The sequence below is a fragment of the Panthera pardus genome, unplaced genomic scaffold, assembly GCF_024362965.1.
Source record: "Panthera pardus isolate Hobbes unplaced genomic scaffold, ASM2436296v1 HiC_scaffold_24, whole genome shotgun sequence".
NCBI classification, from domain to species: Eukaryota; Metazoa; Chordata; class Mammalia; order Carnivora; family Felidae; genus Panthera; species Panthera pardus.
In genome coordinates, this window is record NW_026526810.1 from 41,652,341 (window position 1) to 41,671,320 (window position 18,980).

General features: G+C 36.7%; 2 protein-coding genes across 5 annotated transcripts in view; one reads left to right on the top strand and one right to left on the bottom strand.

Annotated features, from left to right (window-relative positions):
* Positions 1-2,271: 2,271 nt before the first annotated feature.
* On the bottom strand, positions 2,272-9,461 carry PIERCE2 (piercer of microtubule wall 2). The gene is made up of 2 exons (XM_019442053.2): positions 9,110-9,461; positions 2,272-2,770 (listed from the first exon to the last, which is right to left on the bottom strand). The coding sequence occupies exons 1-2, from the start codon at positions 9,125-9,127 to the stop codon at positions 2,423-2,425; spliced, it is 366 nt and encodes a 121-aa protein (XP_019297598.1). The 5' UTR covers positions 9,128-9,461; the 3' UTR covers positions 2,272-2,422.
* Positions 9,462-9,570: 109 nt separating this feature from the next.
* The window catches only part of CCPG1 (cell cycle progression 1), a 42,242-nt gene continuing 32,832 nt past the window's right edge, over positions 9,571-18,980 (top strand). For 3 of the 4 annotated variants that reach the window (XR_008417081.1, XM_019442045.2, XM_053889045.1), the window contains exon 1: positions 9,571-9,689. The gene's annotated coding sequence lies outside the window, so the exon portion shown is untranslated. The remainder of the gene's footprint in view (positions 9,690-18,980) is intronic. The other variant, XM_019442048.2, reaches the window with a different exon arrangement.

Consider the following 18,980-nt stretch of genomic DNA (forward strand, 5'->3'; position numbering starts at 1 on the left):
CAATCCATGTGTTACCTCTCAAGATAATTTCACACAGCTGGCCTCTTGAAACAAATCCTTTACTTGGCTTTTGGGCATCAGTTTGCTAATTTCTTCCTCCTTCACTAATCACTTCTTGATCTCATTTGTTTATTTATATTCATTCCCATGATTTCTAAATGTTGGAGTTCCCTAGAGTTTAGTCCTTTGGTCTCTTTTCTATGAATACCTTATAGTCTTATCTGGCCTCATGATTTTAAATAATATCTTCGTGTGGATGTTGTTCAAATTGATTATATTCAACATGGGCTTCTCCCTTGAACTCCAGACTACATGTTCATTTGTCTCACAACAGCTCTACTTTCCCCAGAGATTCTCTTCACTTCCTTCAGGGGTTTGGTCAGACATCAACTTATCAGAGACCTTCCCAGACCAGTCTACCAAAAATAACTCCTTGCTTAAGCACTCCCTTTCCCCCAACCCTATTTTATTTTTTTCCCCATAACATTTATCACTTGGCATATTTTATATATATTTATAGGCATACATAAATATTTACGTGTAACTATGTATACATAATTTATATATGTACATTTATACATGTATGTAAATGTAAATATATGCCTATATATATATGTACTTACACACATATATATCTATACTTTTTTTTGAGAGTATTTACTTATTCTGAGAGAGAGAGAGAGAACGAATCCCAGGCAGGCTCCACACTGTCAACACAGAGCCCAACATGGGGCTCAAACTCATGAACCGTTAGATCATGACCTGAGCCAAAATCAAGAGTCGGCCACTTAACCTACTGAGCCACCCAGACACCCCTCTATCTATATGTTTTTGGTCTCTTTTTCCCTACTGGAATTTACCAGAATCTAAGCTCCATGAGGACATGCTCTTAGTGCCTAGAAAATCCCTGGACTTTAACAGGCACTAAATGACTATATAGTGGCTATTCCAGACAATGTGCTTGATTCTGAGATACTCATCCTACCTGAGAATTTTAGCAACAAACAAAAAAGGGCCTAACCACCTGCTATAGTAAGAATCTTTAGGTTAATATATAGATTCTAAATTTTTAAAAATTGACTTCACTTGCCACAAATTGAGTACCTACAGTGAAGGGGGAAAACAGGTTGTATAGATTTTGTGGAGAAAAGGCAACTAAACTCAAGTTTTTTTAAAATTTGCAGTATTCACCTCAATATCTTGTCCAATGCCCTGATTTTTGGTGTTTTAGAGGAGGTGAACAAAACTAATTTTTCTTTTTGTTTATGTCATTATCAAATAAGTTTTGAGGTGTTTGGAAAAATCTTATGAGGCAGAGTTTGAACTATTTTCTCAAATCAAACCATTTTTTTATAAATAGAAGATACAAATTTCTGATCCCCTAGCAACTCAAGATTATTTTTTAATTGATGTTAATATCCTGAATCTGACACTAATAGGGAAAAATAAGAGCAGTGATTTTTTTCATTAAAGGTACTCAGACTCAAGTGTGGTTTCAACAGATGGCAGCTGAAATAAATAAATCTCTGTATACAGTGGAATTACATAGTTTAAAGAATAGTCTGTCATCCACCACTGCTTACACTTTGTTAAGGATATATCAAATTATTTGCGTTTATAAAAAAGTACCGCATCTCTTACATCTTTGTACTTCTACGTATTGCTTCTTCTTCCTCTACTGATCTTTCCTTTGATTTGGTTTTACCTTTTCCAGGATGCTTCTCCTGATGTCCTTGGTCTCAATTTGAGCAATTCTGTCTTTGTGTCTGAAAGACCTTTTGCATAATTTACATAAATTATCACATTTTATTAATTTGCTAATCTCATTCCTCTAAAATATTACTCATTGAAACAATAAAGGGACTGTCTTTTATTTCTGTGTTCCATTTGCATTAGTGACTGTCATTAGCAAGTGTTCTATAAATACCTGCCAAATGAATGAATGAATAGCAGGTCCTCTCTTCTACCGGCCTAGCAGTGGAAACTAACATTCCCCCAGGTTCTAAGCCATTAGTTGAAATAACAGAAAACTGGGAAATTACTGGTCAGTCTTCCTTAATTCAATTTTTTTTCTTAGTGCTCCTGTGTTCCTTTGTCTTGTTAAATATATTCAGTGGACACGTGAGATCCTTAAAGCCTTTTGAAACTTTTGGAGAATATGTACTAAATAATGTACTAAATGTGTCTACTTTTTATTCTATTTTGTACTAAAACGCATCCACCTTTTATTCTATTTTGAACACATTTTAATTTAAGAAGAAGTCACTGTCATTCAGTTATCAGTTCAAATGCTTTATTTCTTAAAAGTTTTCTTTTAACTAATTCAAATGCTTTTCTAGTCCAAATTTGGTATTCTAGCCTTAGATTTAGAACTCACTTTTCCTGAGTATATTTTCTCTTAAATATACACAGGAATATATTTTCATAGAGTGTGTTGGAAATTAGGAAAATCAAGTGTTCTGGTTCTGTCAGGTGCAGTGTTTAGAGTATTATTTTGATAAAATCCAGTAGCTCTGATATGGCTTGAAAATACTTGTTCCTTTGGACTATAATTGCAGGGAAAAAACTGTGGCATAGGTAAAAATTCACCATAATTACTTGAACTGGTTTTGTACATAATCATCTTAGGTTTTGATAGTGAGGTAGCTGTATGGAGTGTCTTTGGGTCCAACATACATGAAAACACAGGATTTCCAGGGTTCACACAAGGGGGAAGTTGTTCAGGTTTCATTTCTGTGTCTGAATTTGAAGCTGAAGCACTTTTCTTGTCCTAAAATATAAAGATATAAAATTATTGTCAATTATAAAATTTTGGGGGAAAAAAACCCCACCAAAATTAAACTTAACACAATAGTGTCTTATACCACTCATAAAAATTAACTCAAAATGAATGAAAGATTTAAATGTAAGACCTAAAACCATAAAGCTCCCAGAAAAGAACACAGGGGAAAAGCTCTGATTTAGGTCTTGGCAGAGTTTTTAGATATGACGTCAAAAGCATAAGCAACAAAAGCAAAACTAACAAATGACACTGCATCAAACTAAGAAGCTTCTGCATAGCAAAAGAAGCAACAGAATGAACAGACAGCCTACGGAATTGGAGAAAATATTTGCAAACCATATTGATAAGGGGTTAATATCCAAAATATACAAGGAACTCATACAACTCAATAGCAAAAGAGAATCTGATTAAAAAATGAGAAGATGACCTGAATAGACATTTTTCACACATAAAACACACAGATGGCCACCAGGTACTTGAAGAGGTGTTCAACATCATTAATCATCAAAGAAATGCAAATTAAAACCACAATGAGATATCACCTCACTGTTAGAATGGCTAGTGTCAAAAATATTGGACAATATTGGAGAGGATGTGAAGAATAGGGAACACTTGTGCACTATTGGTAAGAATGTAAATTGGTGTAGCCACTATAGAAAATAGTATGGAGGTTCCTCAAAAAATTAAAAATTGAATTAACATGTGATCCAGCAATCCCATTTCTGGTTATATATCCAAAAGAAGTGAAAGCACTATCTTGAGGAGATCATTTGCACTCCCATGGTCATTGCAGCACTATTCACAATAGCCAAGAAATGGGAACAATCTTAAGTGTCCTATTAATGCATGAATGGCTAAAGATGTAGTATACTATACTCTCATGTATACATACACACATGAATATTAATCAGCCATTAAAAGGAAGGATTTGGAATCCTGCCATTTTGGACAATGTGGAAGCCATTATGCTAAATGAACTAAGTCAGATAAAGAATACTAGATTCTCACATATATATTAATCTAAAAGTTTAGAAAAGTCAAACTCATTGAGGGGTGCCTGGGTGGCTAAGTTGGTTGAGGGCTGACTTGGGCTCAGGTCGTGAACTCACAGTTCATGAGTTCAAGCCCCACATCGGAGTCTGTGCTGACCACATGGAGCCTGCTTGGGATTCTGTCTCCTCCTCTCCCCTCCCCTGCTTGCTATCTCTCTCTCAAAAATAAACCTTAAAAATTTTTTTAAAAATAAAAAGGTCAAACTGATTGAAATAGAATAGTGATTGCCAGGGGATGGGTGATGGGGGAAAATGGAGAGCTATTGGTCAAAGAGTACAAACTTCCAGTTATAAGAGGGATAAGTTCAAGGGATCTAATTACAGAATGGTGAGTATAGTTAACATTACTATATTATATACTTGAAAATTGGTAAGAGAGATTTTAAATGTTCTTGCCACAAAAATAACCTTAATTATGTGAAGTGATCATCAAGATAAATAAACATTAAAAAAATAGATGTACTTGTGACTGGTTATAATCTTGAAAAATAAAAAGGCGCTACAAGTTGAAATTAACCTGAGTTAAAATCTTTTCCTCATAATAACATCCTTAAAAGCTACCTTTTTATGTAACAGTACTATAAATCATATTCAATCAACTTTTCAGTCAACTATTAATGTTCTACTTGAAGAGAGCCCTTAATAAACTTTTTGGAAGTATTTTTCTGTGAATAAGGGATTTAAAAATCTGAATCAAGTTTAGTGAAAAGAGCACTGGAATGCTGGGTCTGGCCTCCTGGACTTGCCAGGAACGTGAGAACCTGGGTAAGTCTGATTCTCTATGCTTCAGTTTCCTGCTTGTAAAATAAGAGAGCCTGGATTATTTGTTCTTTTAATTATCATCTAATGACTCCATTTATCCCACAGAACTTGTAAAGTTTGTAAATTTATAGTTTATAAAATGAGGTAGTATCACAAAGTAGTATACTATGTTCTCATGCTGTGCCTGTTTTAATGACATTCATAAGGCAAAGTAACTTTTCAGAAGAGCTTCTTTAAATAATTTTGAGAACTCTTGGATCTTCCTGAAAATCCAACCCAAGAGCACTTGTTTTGCTGCTGTATTTGAATAAAGGGAAAAGCCTTTTTCTTACTGTAAATTTCCCTGTTGCAAACATAGGTGTTAGAAATGAAATTGCTGGTCTTTTTTTTTTCTTCTTAAGTTCTCCAGGTTAACTATTCATTTTTTTAAAGACTGATACTGTAATTGACAAAGGTCTGAAGTTTTTGGTTATTGTTCTATTGTCTTGGTATCTTGAGCTGAAAGACTTTAATATTTGGCCTCAGAAAAACTTCATTGCTCAGTTCTTGGGAATTAGAACGTTATTTTATGAATATTTATCTCATTGGAACCTCCAGCTACTACTGACCCAGCCACCTTTAAGGCCTGCTTCTTTCTTAACTTGTCTCATCAGGAACAAAATCTTAGTAGTGCTTTACTACCTACTAATAACATGGAGAAGTTATCTGAAACTAGAAGTCCTTTATCCATAGTAGTGTTCTCTTGTACAGTCCTTCTCTTACTTTTATGTACATATGAAATACACAGGAATCTAGTTAAACAGTAGATTCTGACTCACGTCTGGGGTAGGGCAAAGATTCTGCATTTCTAACAAAGTCCCAGGAGATGCTTAAGCTGCTGATCCCTAGATGATGTTATGAAAGTTGTGGCTAAGCCATAGTGAGGAGTTAAAGAGGCCTCTGGGAGATAGGCAAAGGAGTGTGGGTAGAGAGAGGGCCATAATCATACCTGCATGGCTTATTTCCCAACAGACTAGTTGGGAAACTTGCTACTTGTGTACCTTCTGCTTTAAGAGTTGTAAAGAGCACCTCTTAGGCGTCACCAGTTCTGTGTTCTGATATTAGCACTAATAGCTAGATGACTGATGAAATTATTTTACAAGGATTCAAGTTCCTTGTCTATAAATATAAAAGGAAGGAGCTGGATTAGATGGTTGTTTTCTAATCTGAGGACTCAGATATCAGGACCCTCCAAATGTAGCAATAGCAACTGTTAAAAAACAAAATTCAACAAGGTAAATTTGAAGATCTAATTGGCTTTATTAAGCAATTCATGAATCAGGTAGCATCCCATCAAGTAAGTGGTGGGTAGCTCTGAGGAGTGGTACAAAATGGAAGGTTTTCATAGGAAGGATAAGTTACTAGCAAAAGAAAAGATTGTTTCAGGCAAGGTCACCTTCCTTTAGGGGAAAGGACAGAGGGTTTTATCATGCAGATTACCTCATTTTCCTTTGGGAGAGGGAGAGGGTGAACCAAGGTGACAGATCACCTGATTGGTGCTGACTATAAAATTCCAGATTGATTGGTTTTAAATTCCTCTTATGGAGTGGCTTAAACTGCAATTAAGTCTTGGTTTGCTATCCTGGGGGCAAGTGATTCCACCTTGGCCCCAGGCTTTCTTTTTAACAGATCTAAGTGATTTTGTTATTCAAAAAGCATAAAGGGATATGCATATTTACTCATGATAAGGCCCTTTATTTGTGACAAGTTAATAAGTTATAATAAGTTAATAAGTATGTTCTATTATCTAAATAGGCAAAAAATTTTGGTAGTTTAAAAATATAAAAATAAAAATATTTGGCAGCTTCTGGAACATGTAAAATCTAAATCCTTCCAGATAGGAAGTTACATTATTATATCTAAATAACTTCATGGTAGTTGACAGGGTACTGTAACTCTGATTTTTAAAGGTTGTGTTAAATAGGAGATTGTTTATGTATCATCTATAAATTAAGAAAAAACAAAACAAAATTGCCATAGTTCCTGTGGTTATGGAGATAAAATGAAATACAATTGAAGTGATATAAATGGAATCAGTTTTTATCATTTCTTTCAGATATACCTCAGTGCATATGGATGATGTTCCAGAATTCAGTTCTAAAGTTTACAGGTTAATAACACTACATTGTACAGTCCTTCTCTTAACTTTTATGTACATATGAAATACACAGGAATCTGGTTAAACAGTAGATTCTGACTCAGGTCTGGGGTAGGGCAGAGATTCTGCATTTCTGTATAGTATATATAAACTGTATAGTACAGTTTACTAATACTTCATATTCATAATTTTTTTGAGAGAGAGAATCCCAGGAGAGAGGCAGAGAGAGGGAGAATCCCAGCAGGCTCCACTCTGTCAGCACAGAGCCCCATGAGGGGCTTGATCTCATGAACCATAAGATCATGACCTGAGCTGAAATCAAGAGTCAGAGTCGGATGCTCAACTGACTAGGCCACCCAGGTGCCCCAGTATATTCATAATCTTGTAGGAAGCTGGCAAACCTAGAAGTAGACCTCATCAGATCTTGCTACTTATTCTTTGTGACACTGCATATTAGTGTTTTTTAAAAATATCACAGTAGACTGGATAATAGCAAGTCACCAGAATCCTATGGTATCTCAACAGGTCAGCTTTTCTCAAAATGTGTAGGTTTCTGGGGGTGCCTGGGTGGCTCACTTGGTTAAACCTCTGACTCTTGATTTCAGCTCAGGTCATGATCTCCTGGTTCATGGGTTCGAGCCCCAAGGCGAGCACTATGCTGACTGTGTGGAGCCTGCTTGGGATTCTCTCTCTCCTCCTCTCTTCCCCTCCTCTGCTCATGCTTGCTCTCTCTTAAAATAAGTAAATGAATTTAAAAACATTTTTTTAAAAAGTGTGTAGGTTTCTGGAGCACAGGAAAAGCTTCTTAGTTGGAAGGTGGCTGCCCTGTAACTTGTAGGAAACAGTAGCAACCCTAATATACTTTATGGACACCCAGTCAGGTTGCCCATAGCAACCTCAGTCACAGAGTACTCTTTCATCAAATCACCTGCTACTAAATTCTGATCATTGGCCCAAAATATAATACAGAAAACCAAATCCAGTCAAACTAGAAGACAAACTTTGTTGGCATAATTTGTACCACACAATCTGGAAATGTTAAGTGTCTACCTAAATCTTTTTAGACTTCCAGGATAATTAACAAATGTTTATAGACTTAGAAACAAAATACTCAAGGGGTGCCTGGGTGGCTCAGTCTGATTCTTGACCTCTGACTGTTAATCAGTCTAAGCAATTGACTCTTGATCTCTGCTCAGGTCATGATCACATTTGTGAGATCAAACCCCAAGTCAGGCTCTGCGCTGACAGTGTGGAGCCTGCTTGGGATTCTTTCTCTTCCTCTCTCTCTCTCTGCCCATTCCCGGCTGTCTCTTTCTAAAAAATAAATAAATAATCTTAAAAAAAAAAAAACATTCATGGCTTTTACTTTATTCATGGCCTCACTGTAGTTTTCTTATTGGGGTTTCACCCTCTTCAAATCTGATATTCTTAAAATATAGAGTTCAAACTAGATACAATTAAAAACATACAGCCTCATACAAAGAATAACAAAAGGATTATTTTAAATGCTCTGCCAGGTTACACAGCAAATATTACTTAAGGATAAAAAGGTTAATTAAAATTGTAAATGATTTTTCTAAAATTGTCTTAAAATTACACTGTGAAATTGCCTTGAAAAGAATAAAAATCTATAGATAGATATTAGCTTTCTCACTAATGCACTTTTCAGTCTCCTCTGGAATTACAGAAAGTCAAGCCACTGTGACTTTTCAAAGTTCTTCATTATAAACACATGCACATTTAAAAAAAGATAAGAATAAGTCATTGAGATAATGAAAATGCCCTTTATGGAAGCTGTAATTGTAAAATTAAAATTTGTGTTTTCTTTTTTGGTGTTGTGTCACAAGTGATGTTAACTAGAGCAACACCAAAAGCAAACGAATAAAAAAACCCTCCAAAAGTCAAATTTTGGGGTACCTTTTTCTTTCTGCCCAGGCCCATCATCTCCCTTGTTAATCTTTTTTTTTTTTTTTTTTTTGCCACAATTGAGGGACAAAACCTTAACTTTAACCTTAAACCTTAACTTTCTACTGCTTCCACCAACAGTAAATACAAGGGCAACATATCCTTTTTTTGGTCCTATCCCTTTTGAACAAGGCACAGGTGTAAGAATGTAAAATTAACAAGGTACATTTTTCTCATTTACAGCCATCACCGCAGTTTGCAATGGGGTACGAGTTGCATAGCATCCCCAATCATTTATATATATTTTCAGAGGCAATTCTGGCTCAATGCAATGCACAATTACATCTGTATAGCCCAGTGGTTGCCTAAAAAGGTGTGTTTTTTTTTGCGGGGGCGGGGGGTGGGCGATGCTCAAATTTACAGCAAGGAGTACCAGCGGTCAAAAACATTCAGCTCTCTGCCCAAACCCACCCAGTCGTACTCGGTCATTCTCGGTATCTTCCTTATTTTTTCGGCAAACGTAGTCTTTCCCCGCAGCGGATGGTAAGAAGACCAGCGAGCATCCAGGGGACGCGGCCTTTTACTACATCCAGTTAAGGGAGCGAAGAGAACGTGATCCGCTGGCTGAATCAGTATGTACCGACTAATCCGCCTAATCCAGGGAGTAGCTTTCGGGGTGAAACCGCGAATCCTTTAGAGTGGTCAGAGCAGCCCGTCTCCTTAGCAACCGGCCGCGGCGCCTCTCCAGCGCCGGGGCCCGGATGTTGTGAGGATCGCTGCTGCCCCGCCTAGCTTCCTGCAGCCTGGCAGCGGCGGGCTGCACTTCTCTTCGGGAGTCGTAGTTCTTCCCTCCTCCGGCGCCCGACATGAGGAGCAGGCGGGACTACGAGTCCCGGCATGCGTTGCGTCGCTCCGCCGGCCACCGCCTCCCGGCTGCGGACGCCTGCGAGCAGGTTGTTGTTTTTAAGAGAGGCGTCACTGTGCTCGGAGCTGTGACCGCCGCCACCGCGACAGTCAGCGCAGTCGGGCGGAGGTGGCATTGCTCGTTCAGGTACGGCCCTGGGCGGATTGGGACCCCGGGAGAGGAGTAGCGGCCACCGGTCCGGGCCCTGACCAGCACCCTCTTCTGCCGGAGGCAGAGGCGGGGTCTTCTGTGAGGCTGGGGCTGCTCGGACTGGGGTCTGCTCCGGCGGGGGCCGACTCCTGGAGCCTGGTGTATGCAGGCGCGCGCGTGGTCTCGGAACGCGAGTCCGCAGCCCCCCGGGCCTGAGCCGGCCTTTGAGGCGTCGGGTGGCGAGGTCCTGCAGCCTCAGATGCCCGCTGGCAGACCCGAACGGCGTGTCCGGGGCGTGGGGTAGTTTATAACCCGGGGGACACTCCTTCCTTCACCGGGCTGGCTTGGGGCGCTTCTCTGTCTTGATTGTTGAACATCCATATGGTAAGATGTTACGTGCGTCACCCGGCCGGGTTTTTCATTCGGTCCATCTTTTTTGGTGACGTTTGAGCCCCGTGATGCCAGGAATAGAAAGATTAAATATTAAATAATGCGGCTGAGATTTCTGCTTATACGCCAGGCTGACAGTGGTCAGATATCCTTTCTTACCCTCTTCCCCATCCACCAACCCACTGTAGTATGGTCTTCCTAATGGATGGATAACTCCCCTGTAGCAGCTGTCCACACAATTCCTTGTATGCGTTACATATTTATCTCTGTTTAATGAATCCAGCTCTGCCATTGGGAGCGCCAGTTTTAATGAACTCAGTCAATTAGGGTACTTTGTTGAGGGGGTGAAATTTGCACTGTTTCACAATTGCTTTATGTAGAAACGACGTGAGGCTCTCTTGTAGCAAGAAAGGTAACTACTTGAGTCCTGCGAATTTTAGATTTGCCTCCTCCGCTAAGGTTACATCCATTGGATAACGCTTGAAATCCTTGTTAGTGCTTCATAGTTTAAGGTTTGAATCTTATTAGGTCCCACATTTCTCAGAGGGATCTAATTTATCCCACCTTAAACGCTAGTGTGAATGGTTTACTATTCTTTGCTGAGCTCTCATCGTAAAGTTGAAGGACGGGAGTAAGGTATTATTTTAAGCATAATTTTTAACCCTTTGCACTAAGAATAGGATTCTAATTAAAGAAGCAATTAAAAAATCATACTCATAATATTCAGGGGTGTGGGAAATATTACTTTTTAAATGAAAACAGGTTAGAAAATAGTATAATTCTAATTGTGTAAACTGTAAAGCTAGAAGTGATCAGAAATAAGCTCAAAGGATAGTTGTAACAGTGAGTAGATGGTGAAACTACAAATGACTTTTTCTTTATACTTTCTGGTATTTTCCAAATTTTCTATGGAAAAGAAATTAATTAAGCAGCAATTCCAGTTAACCTTTTAAACATTACTTTAAAAAGCAAACAAGGAACAAAAAACATACACAAAGCTCCTGCTATTGCATCCACAGACTATATGAGTAACAATTTGAATGTAAATTATTTGTGCAGAAGGGGCGTTAGGTGGATTAAAAGGAAAAAAACCCCTCACATATGACAATAATTCTTATTATTTGTACATGGCATCTTTTATTTTTAAATCTGTTTTCATTTTGTACAATAAAATCAATGACAGAAGTGCTTAGTCTTGTGTTAAGGCAGTACAATCTTGATTATTCCTGTAAATCTATCAGGTGACAAAAGATGGGCATACTAATCTGAAAAGATCTGGAGATAGGGAAAATTTGAATTTATTATTTGTAAGCATTTGCCAGTGGAAATAAAGAAGTTAAACAGTAACAAAATGTGGGCTTTTAAAGCTTGTTTTCATTGAATCACTTTGAGTACCATGTTTAATATGTCTGATATTTTGGATTATGCTTACTTTTGTTTTATTTTCTATTATGGATATGTCTGTTATGCATGGAAAAGAAGCACATTATTTAGCCCACATTTGGTTTTCTGTCATAAGGAAAGGGTCACATTGGTCTTCTATAGGAATATTCTATCTATGTTTGCAATGATCAGTCCTGAAAAATTGAGATTTAACCTCAACTCCAAGTGTCCATTAACTGTTAATAAAAGATCCATTCTAAAGCTTTTTGTTTTTCAAGCTATAGTAGTCATATTTTATTTTCTTAGATTGTTGTTCTTTGGAGCTTTGCTTCCTCCTCAAATTCCAAATCCTTTTCACTATTTTGTACTTTTTAATTTTGTATATTTTGTGTATTGTGTTGCCTCAATATCTTACTAGATATTTGGGTCCATGTACTGGACATAAGAAACATAATTGATTAACATGTTTGAGTTACTAACTGCTTCCACGGTACTGTAGTCTAGACTGTGTAGTTGTATTCTTATCCAAGTTAAATAAACATTTAAAAAAGCTAGGTGAGTATGAACTGCTAAGATCCTAGAGCAGTAGTTTCTGACATGTAAAGAACATGGACACAGCAGCAAGGCCTGTTAAGCCCAGGATATCTTAAAACAGAAAATGCAGACTCATCTAACAATGCAGAACTACTAGAGGCTGGATTGTTTGCATGTTATGTGTGGTTAGGTGAGGAAGTTGCCATAATGTATGTGATAACTTCTATTTTCAAGAACTTCCTTGTGGCAGTTTTACAGTTTTGACTAGATTAAAACAATTTAGAGATATGAATGTGTTTCAAAGGATATGTCCAATGTATTGCATCAGATAAACTTGAAAAAAGTTTACAGTTTGAGTTCTAAGATGAAAGTTAGCCCTATAATGTGAGAAGGATTGCAGTTAACTGGTAAGTTTAGGGATTTTCTTTTTTTAAAAAAGGGCTTCTGGTGTGTGTTTAAAGAAGGGCCAGTAGGGTTTTCTGAAGGAAGTATTAAAAAATGAGTAACGTGAGTCAAAGATTTTCCTCCTTCATTACAGTAAATCAGAAATCTAATTTTTCTTTAGTGTTTGTCCATAAATCACAATCCTAAAACCTTCTAGTTCATGTTACCAATGTGATGACATGTAAAAAGAGCATTGGATTGGGAGTAAGGATGTTTAATGATGTTGAGCACATAATTTATGAGTCTCTTTTGTTTCCCTGTGTACATTGTACATAATAGCTGGTTGCCTTACTTCTTAGGGTATTTGTGAAGATTAAATCAGATATGAAAAAGACATTACTTTGTAAGTGGCAGAGTGATCTATGCATGCATAGTATTATTGGTGTACATAAAGTAACATTTACATAAAAATATATTATGCATTTGAAGTGTGATGATAATGTGATAATGTATTTTTTGACAGGGAAGTTTGATGGAAAATGTCAAATGGGGTATTACTTTGATATTTTGGTAGAACTTTTGGCTTTTTCTAGGTTGAAGGAAACCTGGCCCTTGTCCTGACTGTGACTTTGCACTCTTCTGCATTAAAGGTCCTGAAACTTTAGTGTGCTTTTATGGTTGGGCTTTTAATTTTGGTTTTGATTTTTTTTTTTTTTTAATTGCACATCATATCATTCTAACTTCTAACAGTAGGAAGTGGATGTTTTTAATGTTCTAAATGTGTTTAATGTTCTAAAATGTTGGTTTAAGTTGATTTCATAACAGGCTCATAACAGTGAGCTTACACTGTATATGAAATCGTAGGTCCTCTGAGAGATACATTGCATGTGTAAGCCTTGGTCTTTCAGAAATAGTTTACAGCTTAGACACCTTCTTGGGAAATCAGTGCTGCCTATTATAGCATCTGACCCTTGAGATTAACTTCAGTAAGATGGACGTATAGAATATTAAAGCAAAAAAGTCTTTTAGAAACTTTTTAAGGACTGTAAGTAAATGTATATGAAAGTGAAAGGCAAAGAAATACATTATGTATCCTGGGTTGGTAACAGCTGTTTATATGATTAGTTGATAAGTCAGTATCTTTACTAATACTTTCTAATATTACTACTAAAAAGTAACAATGGATGTATATTTAATTCTATATTTTTTAAAATGGAAAACAAGAAAAGTGTAAAATCCCTTTGTTTTTCATAAAATTAGGACAAATTAAAGAAAAAGTATAGATATATGATGAATATTTATTTTTTAACAAGCAAAAATAAATTATTTTTTAAAAAATTTGAGAATAAAGGAGAACAAAAAGACAAAACCCAACAGTTTTATTTATGTATTTACTCATAAAAGGGAAAAAGGGGCCACCAGAGGCTCATGGTCCCCAAGTGAGTATGGAGCCTGGTCAAGTTTATGTATTTATTGGCTCTTTTGGGCTCTTCCAGAATTAAGATATAACAATCTCAGATTTTTTTCTTAGAATGAGAATACTGGTGAAGGGAATGTTTACATGCTAACAGATATCTTAATTTCATCATAGTGTTTGAAGTTTGAATTCATAATGTTTACCTCATTTCAAACTTTTTATCAAAGATGTGGCTTCTTTTAGATTGAGGCAAAAATAGAATACTTTTATCTTTGAATATGGCAGTAGTTGCTTTTGTTTCCCTGTTTGAGGGATGTTACATCATAGAAGGAAATTTGTGAAGAAACTGTGTATTGATTCACTTCTTAGAGAATTTATTTTCTAGATCCAAAGGTTAATCTGCTGTACTCTGCTGTATGTAACAGTGTTGGTGCCTCTTTTTGGGTGTGGATAATGTGAAATTACTACTCTGTTCTAGATTTTTTCCCAGATACCTATTTTTAGTGATAGATTTCAGTGTTTTAAATGAAATTCCATTCCATTAGAACTAGGAGAGGGTTACTTACAAAGATCGGTTATGTTTATCTTTGCCTCCACTCACATGATGAATATAGTAACCAAGAGTCAGGGCAGCCATAGGACCCACATCTTAATGGTGTAATTATTGCACTGTGGACTCGTCAAAGCCCTGAGTAATGCTGTCTTCTCTAGTGTCAGTTTTCCACAGTAAACTTCTTATACCTCAGATAGTAAACATTTTTCTATGACTCCCTTAAGCCCTTTAACTTGTTTTGAAGAAACTGGTCATCCAGAAGATGATTGGATTTGTATCAGTCATATACTATGCTTAAAATTGGGTTTGTCTTTTCATTTTAAAAAAGCGTTTATTTTCTGCTGACTATAAAGGTAATAATGGTCATTGAAAATTTGGCAGATATATTACATATAATTTTAATTTTTAGATTTGAAAGATACTCTGAAATTTTAATGTCGCACATAGGTCAATATAAATAGCATTTTGTTATACATATTATTCTGTCTCGCTTTTTTTAATGATACCTCTCCATGCCAAGGCATGTTGATCTACTCAATCTTTTTTTTTTTTTTTTAATTTTTTTTTTTTTTTAACGTTTATTTATTTTTGAGACAGAGAGAGACAGAGCATGAATGGGGGAGGGTCAGAGAGAGGGAGACACAGAATTGAAACAGGCTCCGGGCTCTGAGCTGTCAGCACAGGGGCCCAATGCGGGGCTCGAACTCACGGACCGCGAGATCGTGACCTGAGCGGAAGTCGGCGCTCAACCGACTGAGCCACCCAGGCGTCCCTCTACTCAATCTTTTTAATGGCTGTGTTAATTATAGATGCTACAAATTTTAATTTTAATAAATTCATTCTTGGTGGGCATTTTACTTTCTAATTTTATATTGTAAAAATTACTCCGTCAACCATTCTTACACGTGTGTATATATATATTTTAATTTTTAAACAAATTTTTAAATGTTTTTTTTTGAGAGAGAGCTTGTGTGTATGTGCACACACAAGTGGGTGAGAGGCAGAGAGACAGAGGGGGACAGAGGATCTAAAGCAAGCCTGGTGCTGACAGCAGAGAGCCCCATGTGGAACTGGAACTCACAAACTGTGAGATTATGACCTGACCCAAAGTTGGAGACTTAACTGACTGAGCCACCCAGGTACCCCTTGTGTATATATTTTCATACTCATGTTAGCATTTGTGTCAGATAAATTCCTAGAAATGAAATAAATAGGAAATGAAATGGAATTGGTGGGTCACAGGTTTTCTGCCTATCAGTGAAAGGAGGGGCGCCTGGCTAGCTCAGTTGGAAGAGGATGCGGCTCTTGGTCTCAGAATCATGAGTTCAAGCCCCACATGGGATGTAGAGATTACTTTTAAAACTTTAAAAACATCACTGAAAGATAACAATATACACTTCCCCTGTGTGCAATGCCTATTTCCCGATATCTTATCCAACCTACTAACCTGTTTAGTCTTTTGTTAATTTGTTAGGCATTAAAATAATCTTGTTTCTCTTTTTACACTACTTTATGTGTTTTAAAAATTGCTTGAGCATGTTCCTTGCTAAATTTTCCACTCAGTGCTTTAACCTTTTTTCTTATTGGTTATTGGTGCATTTGAAGTGTTTTTAAAACTCTTGCATACATGTCTCAGATATTTTCCCAGTATATCATTCATTTTTACATATAGTTACTTTTGGCAAACAAGTGTATATTTTTATATAATTTCCTTTACAATTTCTGGGTTTTGTGTAAAGCTTAGAAAAAGATAATCTTTTTTTTTTTTTTTTTTTTAACATTTATTTATTTTGAGACAGAGGAACCTGAGTGGGAATGGGCATAGAGAGAGGAAGAGAGAGAATCCCAAGTAGGCTCTGCACTGTTAGCACAGAGCTGTATGCGGGGCCCAAACTTGTGTGAACTGCGAGATCATGAGCTGAGTTGAAATCAAGACTTGGATACTTAACCGACTGAGCTACCCAGGTGCCCCAGAAAAAGATCATCTTTACCTCTGGATTATAAAGCTGTTTTCCAATTTCTTAGATTCTTTTTGTTGTTTCATTTTGTACATTTAAATAGTTAGCCCTATTTTACCAGGTGGTCTTAAAAGTTTTAAGAAGCTGTATATTAATAATGCTTATCTTTTACAAGGGAAACAAAAGATGACGTTGAAAGTCTTTTGTAACATCATGTTTATGAACGTGGAGGTTGTGTTCCTGAATGATGCAACTTGGCAAAAACTGAGTTTTTTCCTTTGGGATGCAGGATAGGGAGAACAATGAAATTTGCTTTCTTTTTTAATTTGGAAATATTTTATATGAAAGTGGCTGTATTTCTGCATCTCTTTGATCCTCTACCTTCTACATCAACAGTGGGAAGCTTCTGTGCTGTGTTGTGAGCATCCAGAATGATAGCCAGCACTTAGTTCCATATTCAGAATTGCCTGTCAAATTTTTTGTTCCTTGATGCTTTTGGAAAGCCACTTAGTTTTGGCCTTTGCTTGCTGAAAATACGTTGCAAGATTTATCGGCTGTAACAATTTAAAAGTCCTACAGAAACTTTGTCTTTTCCTTTTTCTTTTCTTTCTTTCTTTCTTTTTTTTTTTCTAAGTCTTTTTCAAATAAAAGGTTTTCCTGACCATTCTAGCCAGTAAGCCTTGAAATCAGCTTCCCCTAGGGTAGTACTTCTGCTTCCCATAGCACAAAGGCTTACTGGCTGAACTGGTCTCCTAAGCTAGGTTTATTTATTGCTAGAATTTGGGGACCAAAATGAGGTCGACACTGTAGATGGTAAAAGTGTAAACTGACCCATCACTTAAGGTTAGACTACTTTGAAAAAAGAAAGCAAATACAGTGGAGAGTTCATTCCTCCCTATGAACCTATTGAAGTGAACCTATTGAAGACTACTTAGTTCCTTAAAGAGATTTCTCACCATCTAACTACAGAAATATTTATGTCAGTGTAACTTTTTAAAATGTGAATCTGCCAAATTACCATAAAGTATAGTGACAGAACCATCTTTATTAGACACTAAAAGCCTTAGATGACTTTTTTCTTGCATCACCCTTTTTCATTGATGATAAAAAAACCCATCAACAACTTAAACATCCATTAATAGGATAATAAACTATGATAAATGTAACACTACATTTTTTAGTCATTAAAGTCATTTTTGAATAATTTTTAAACATTAAGAAGTTTGTTAAACAGCTAATTGGAAAGAGTAAAGTAGGATACTTTTTGACCCCAATGCTTATATAAAATGTTTGGAAGGATGTATCCCAGGTACATTTAAAATTTGCAGGTATTTTCAGACCACAATACTATGAAACTCAGAATCAACCACAAGAAAAAAATTGGAAAGACAACGAATACTTGGAGATTAAAGAACATCCTACTAAAGAATGAATGGGTTAACCAAGACATTAAAGAGGAAATAAAAAGTACATGGAAGCCAATGAAAACGATGACACCACAGCCCAAAAGCTTTGGGATGCAGCAAAGGCGGTCATAAGAGGGAAGTATATAGCAATCCACGCCTTCCTAAAGATGGAAGAAAGGCCACACATATACAAACTAACCTTACACTTTAAAGAGCTGGAAAAAGAACAGCAAATAAAACCCCAAACCAGCAGAAGACAGGAAATAACAAAGATTAGAGCAGAAATCAACGCTATCAAAACCAAAACAAAAGAACAGATCAGTGAAACCAGGAGCTGGTTCTTTGAAAGAATTAACAAAATTGATAACCCCCTAGCGAGTTTGATCAAAAAGAAAAAGGAAAGGACCCAAATAAATAAAATCAAGAATGAAAGAGGAGAGATCACAACCAATACTGCACAAATACAAACAGTAATAAGAGAATATTATGAGCAATTATATGCCAATTAAATGGGCAATCTGGAATAAATGGACAAATTCCTAGAAACATATAAACTTTACCAAAACTGAAACAAAATTTGAACAGACCCATAACCAGTAAAGAAATCGAATTAGTAATCAAAAATCTCCCCAAAAAACAAGAGTCTAGGGCTGGATGGCTTTCCAGGGGAATTCTACCAAACATTTATAGAAGAGTTAACACCTATTCTAGAAATGGAGGAAAACTTCCAAACTCATTCTCTGAGGCCAGCATTACCTTGATTCCAAAACCAAAGACCCCACTAAAAAGGAGAGCTACAGACCAATTTCCCTGATGAACATGGATGCAAAAATTCTTAACAAGGTACTAGCCAACCGGACCAACGATACATTAAAAGAATTATTCACCATGATCAAGTGGGATTTATACCTGGGATGCAGGTCTGGTTCAATATCCATAAATCAATCAGTGTGATAACATCACATTGATAAAAGAAAGAATAAGGACCACATGATCCTCTTAGTAGATGCAGAGAAAGCATTTGACAAAATATAGCATCCTTTCTTGATAAAAACCCTCAAGAAAGTAGGGATAGGAGGATCATACCTCAAGACCTATGGCTAATATCATCCTCAGTGGGGAAAAACTGAGAGACGGTCAGGAACATGACAGGATGTCCACTCTTGCCACTGCTGTTCAACATAGTATTGGAAGTCCTAGCCTCAGCAATCAGACAGCACAAAGGAATAAAAGGCATCCAAATCGGCTAGGAGGAAGTTAGAC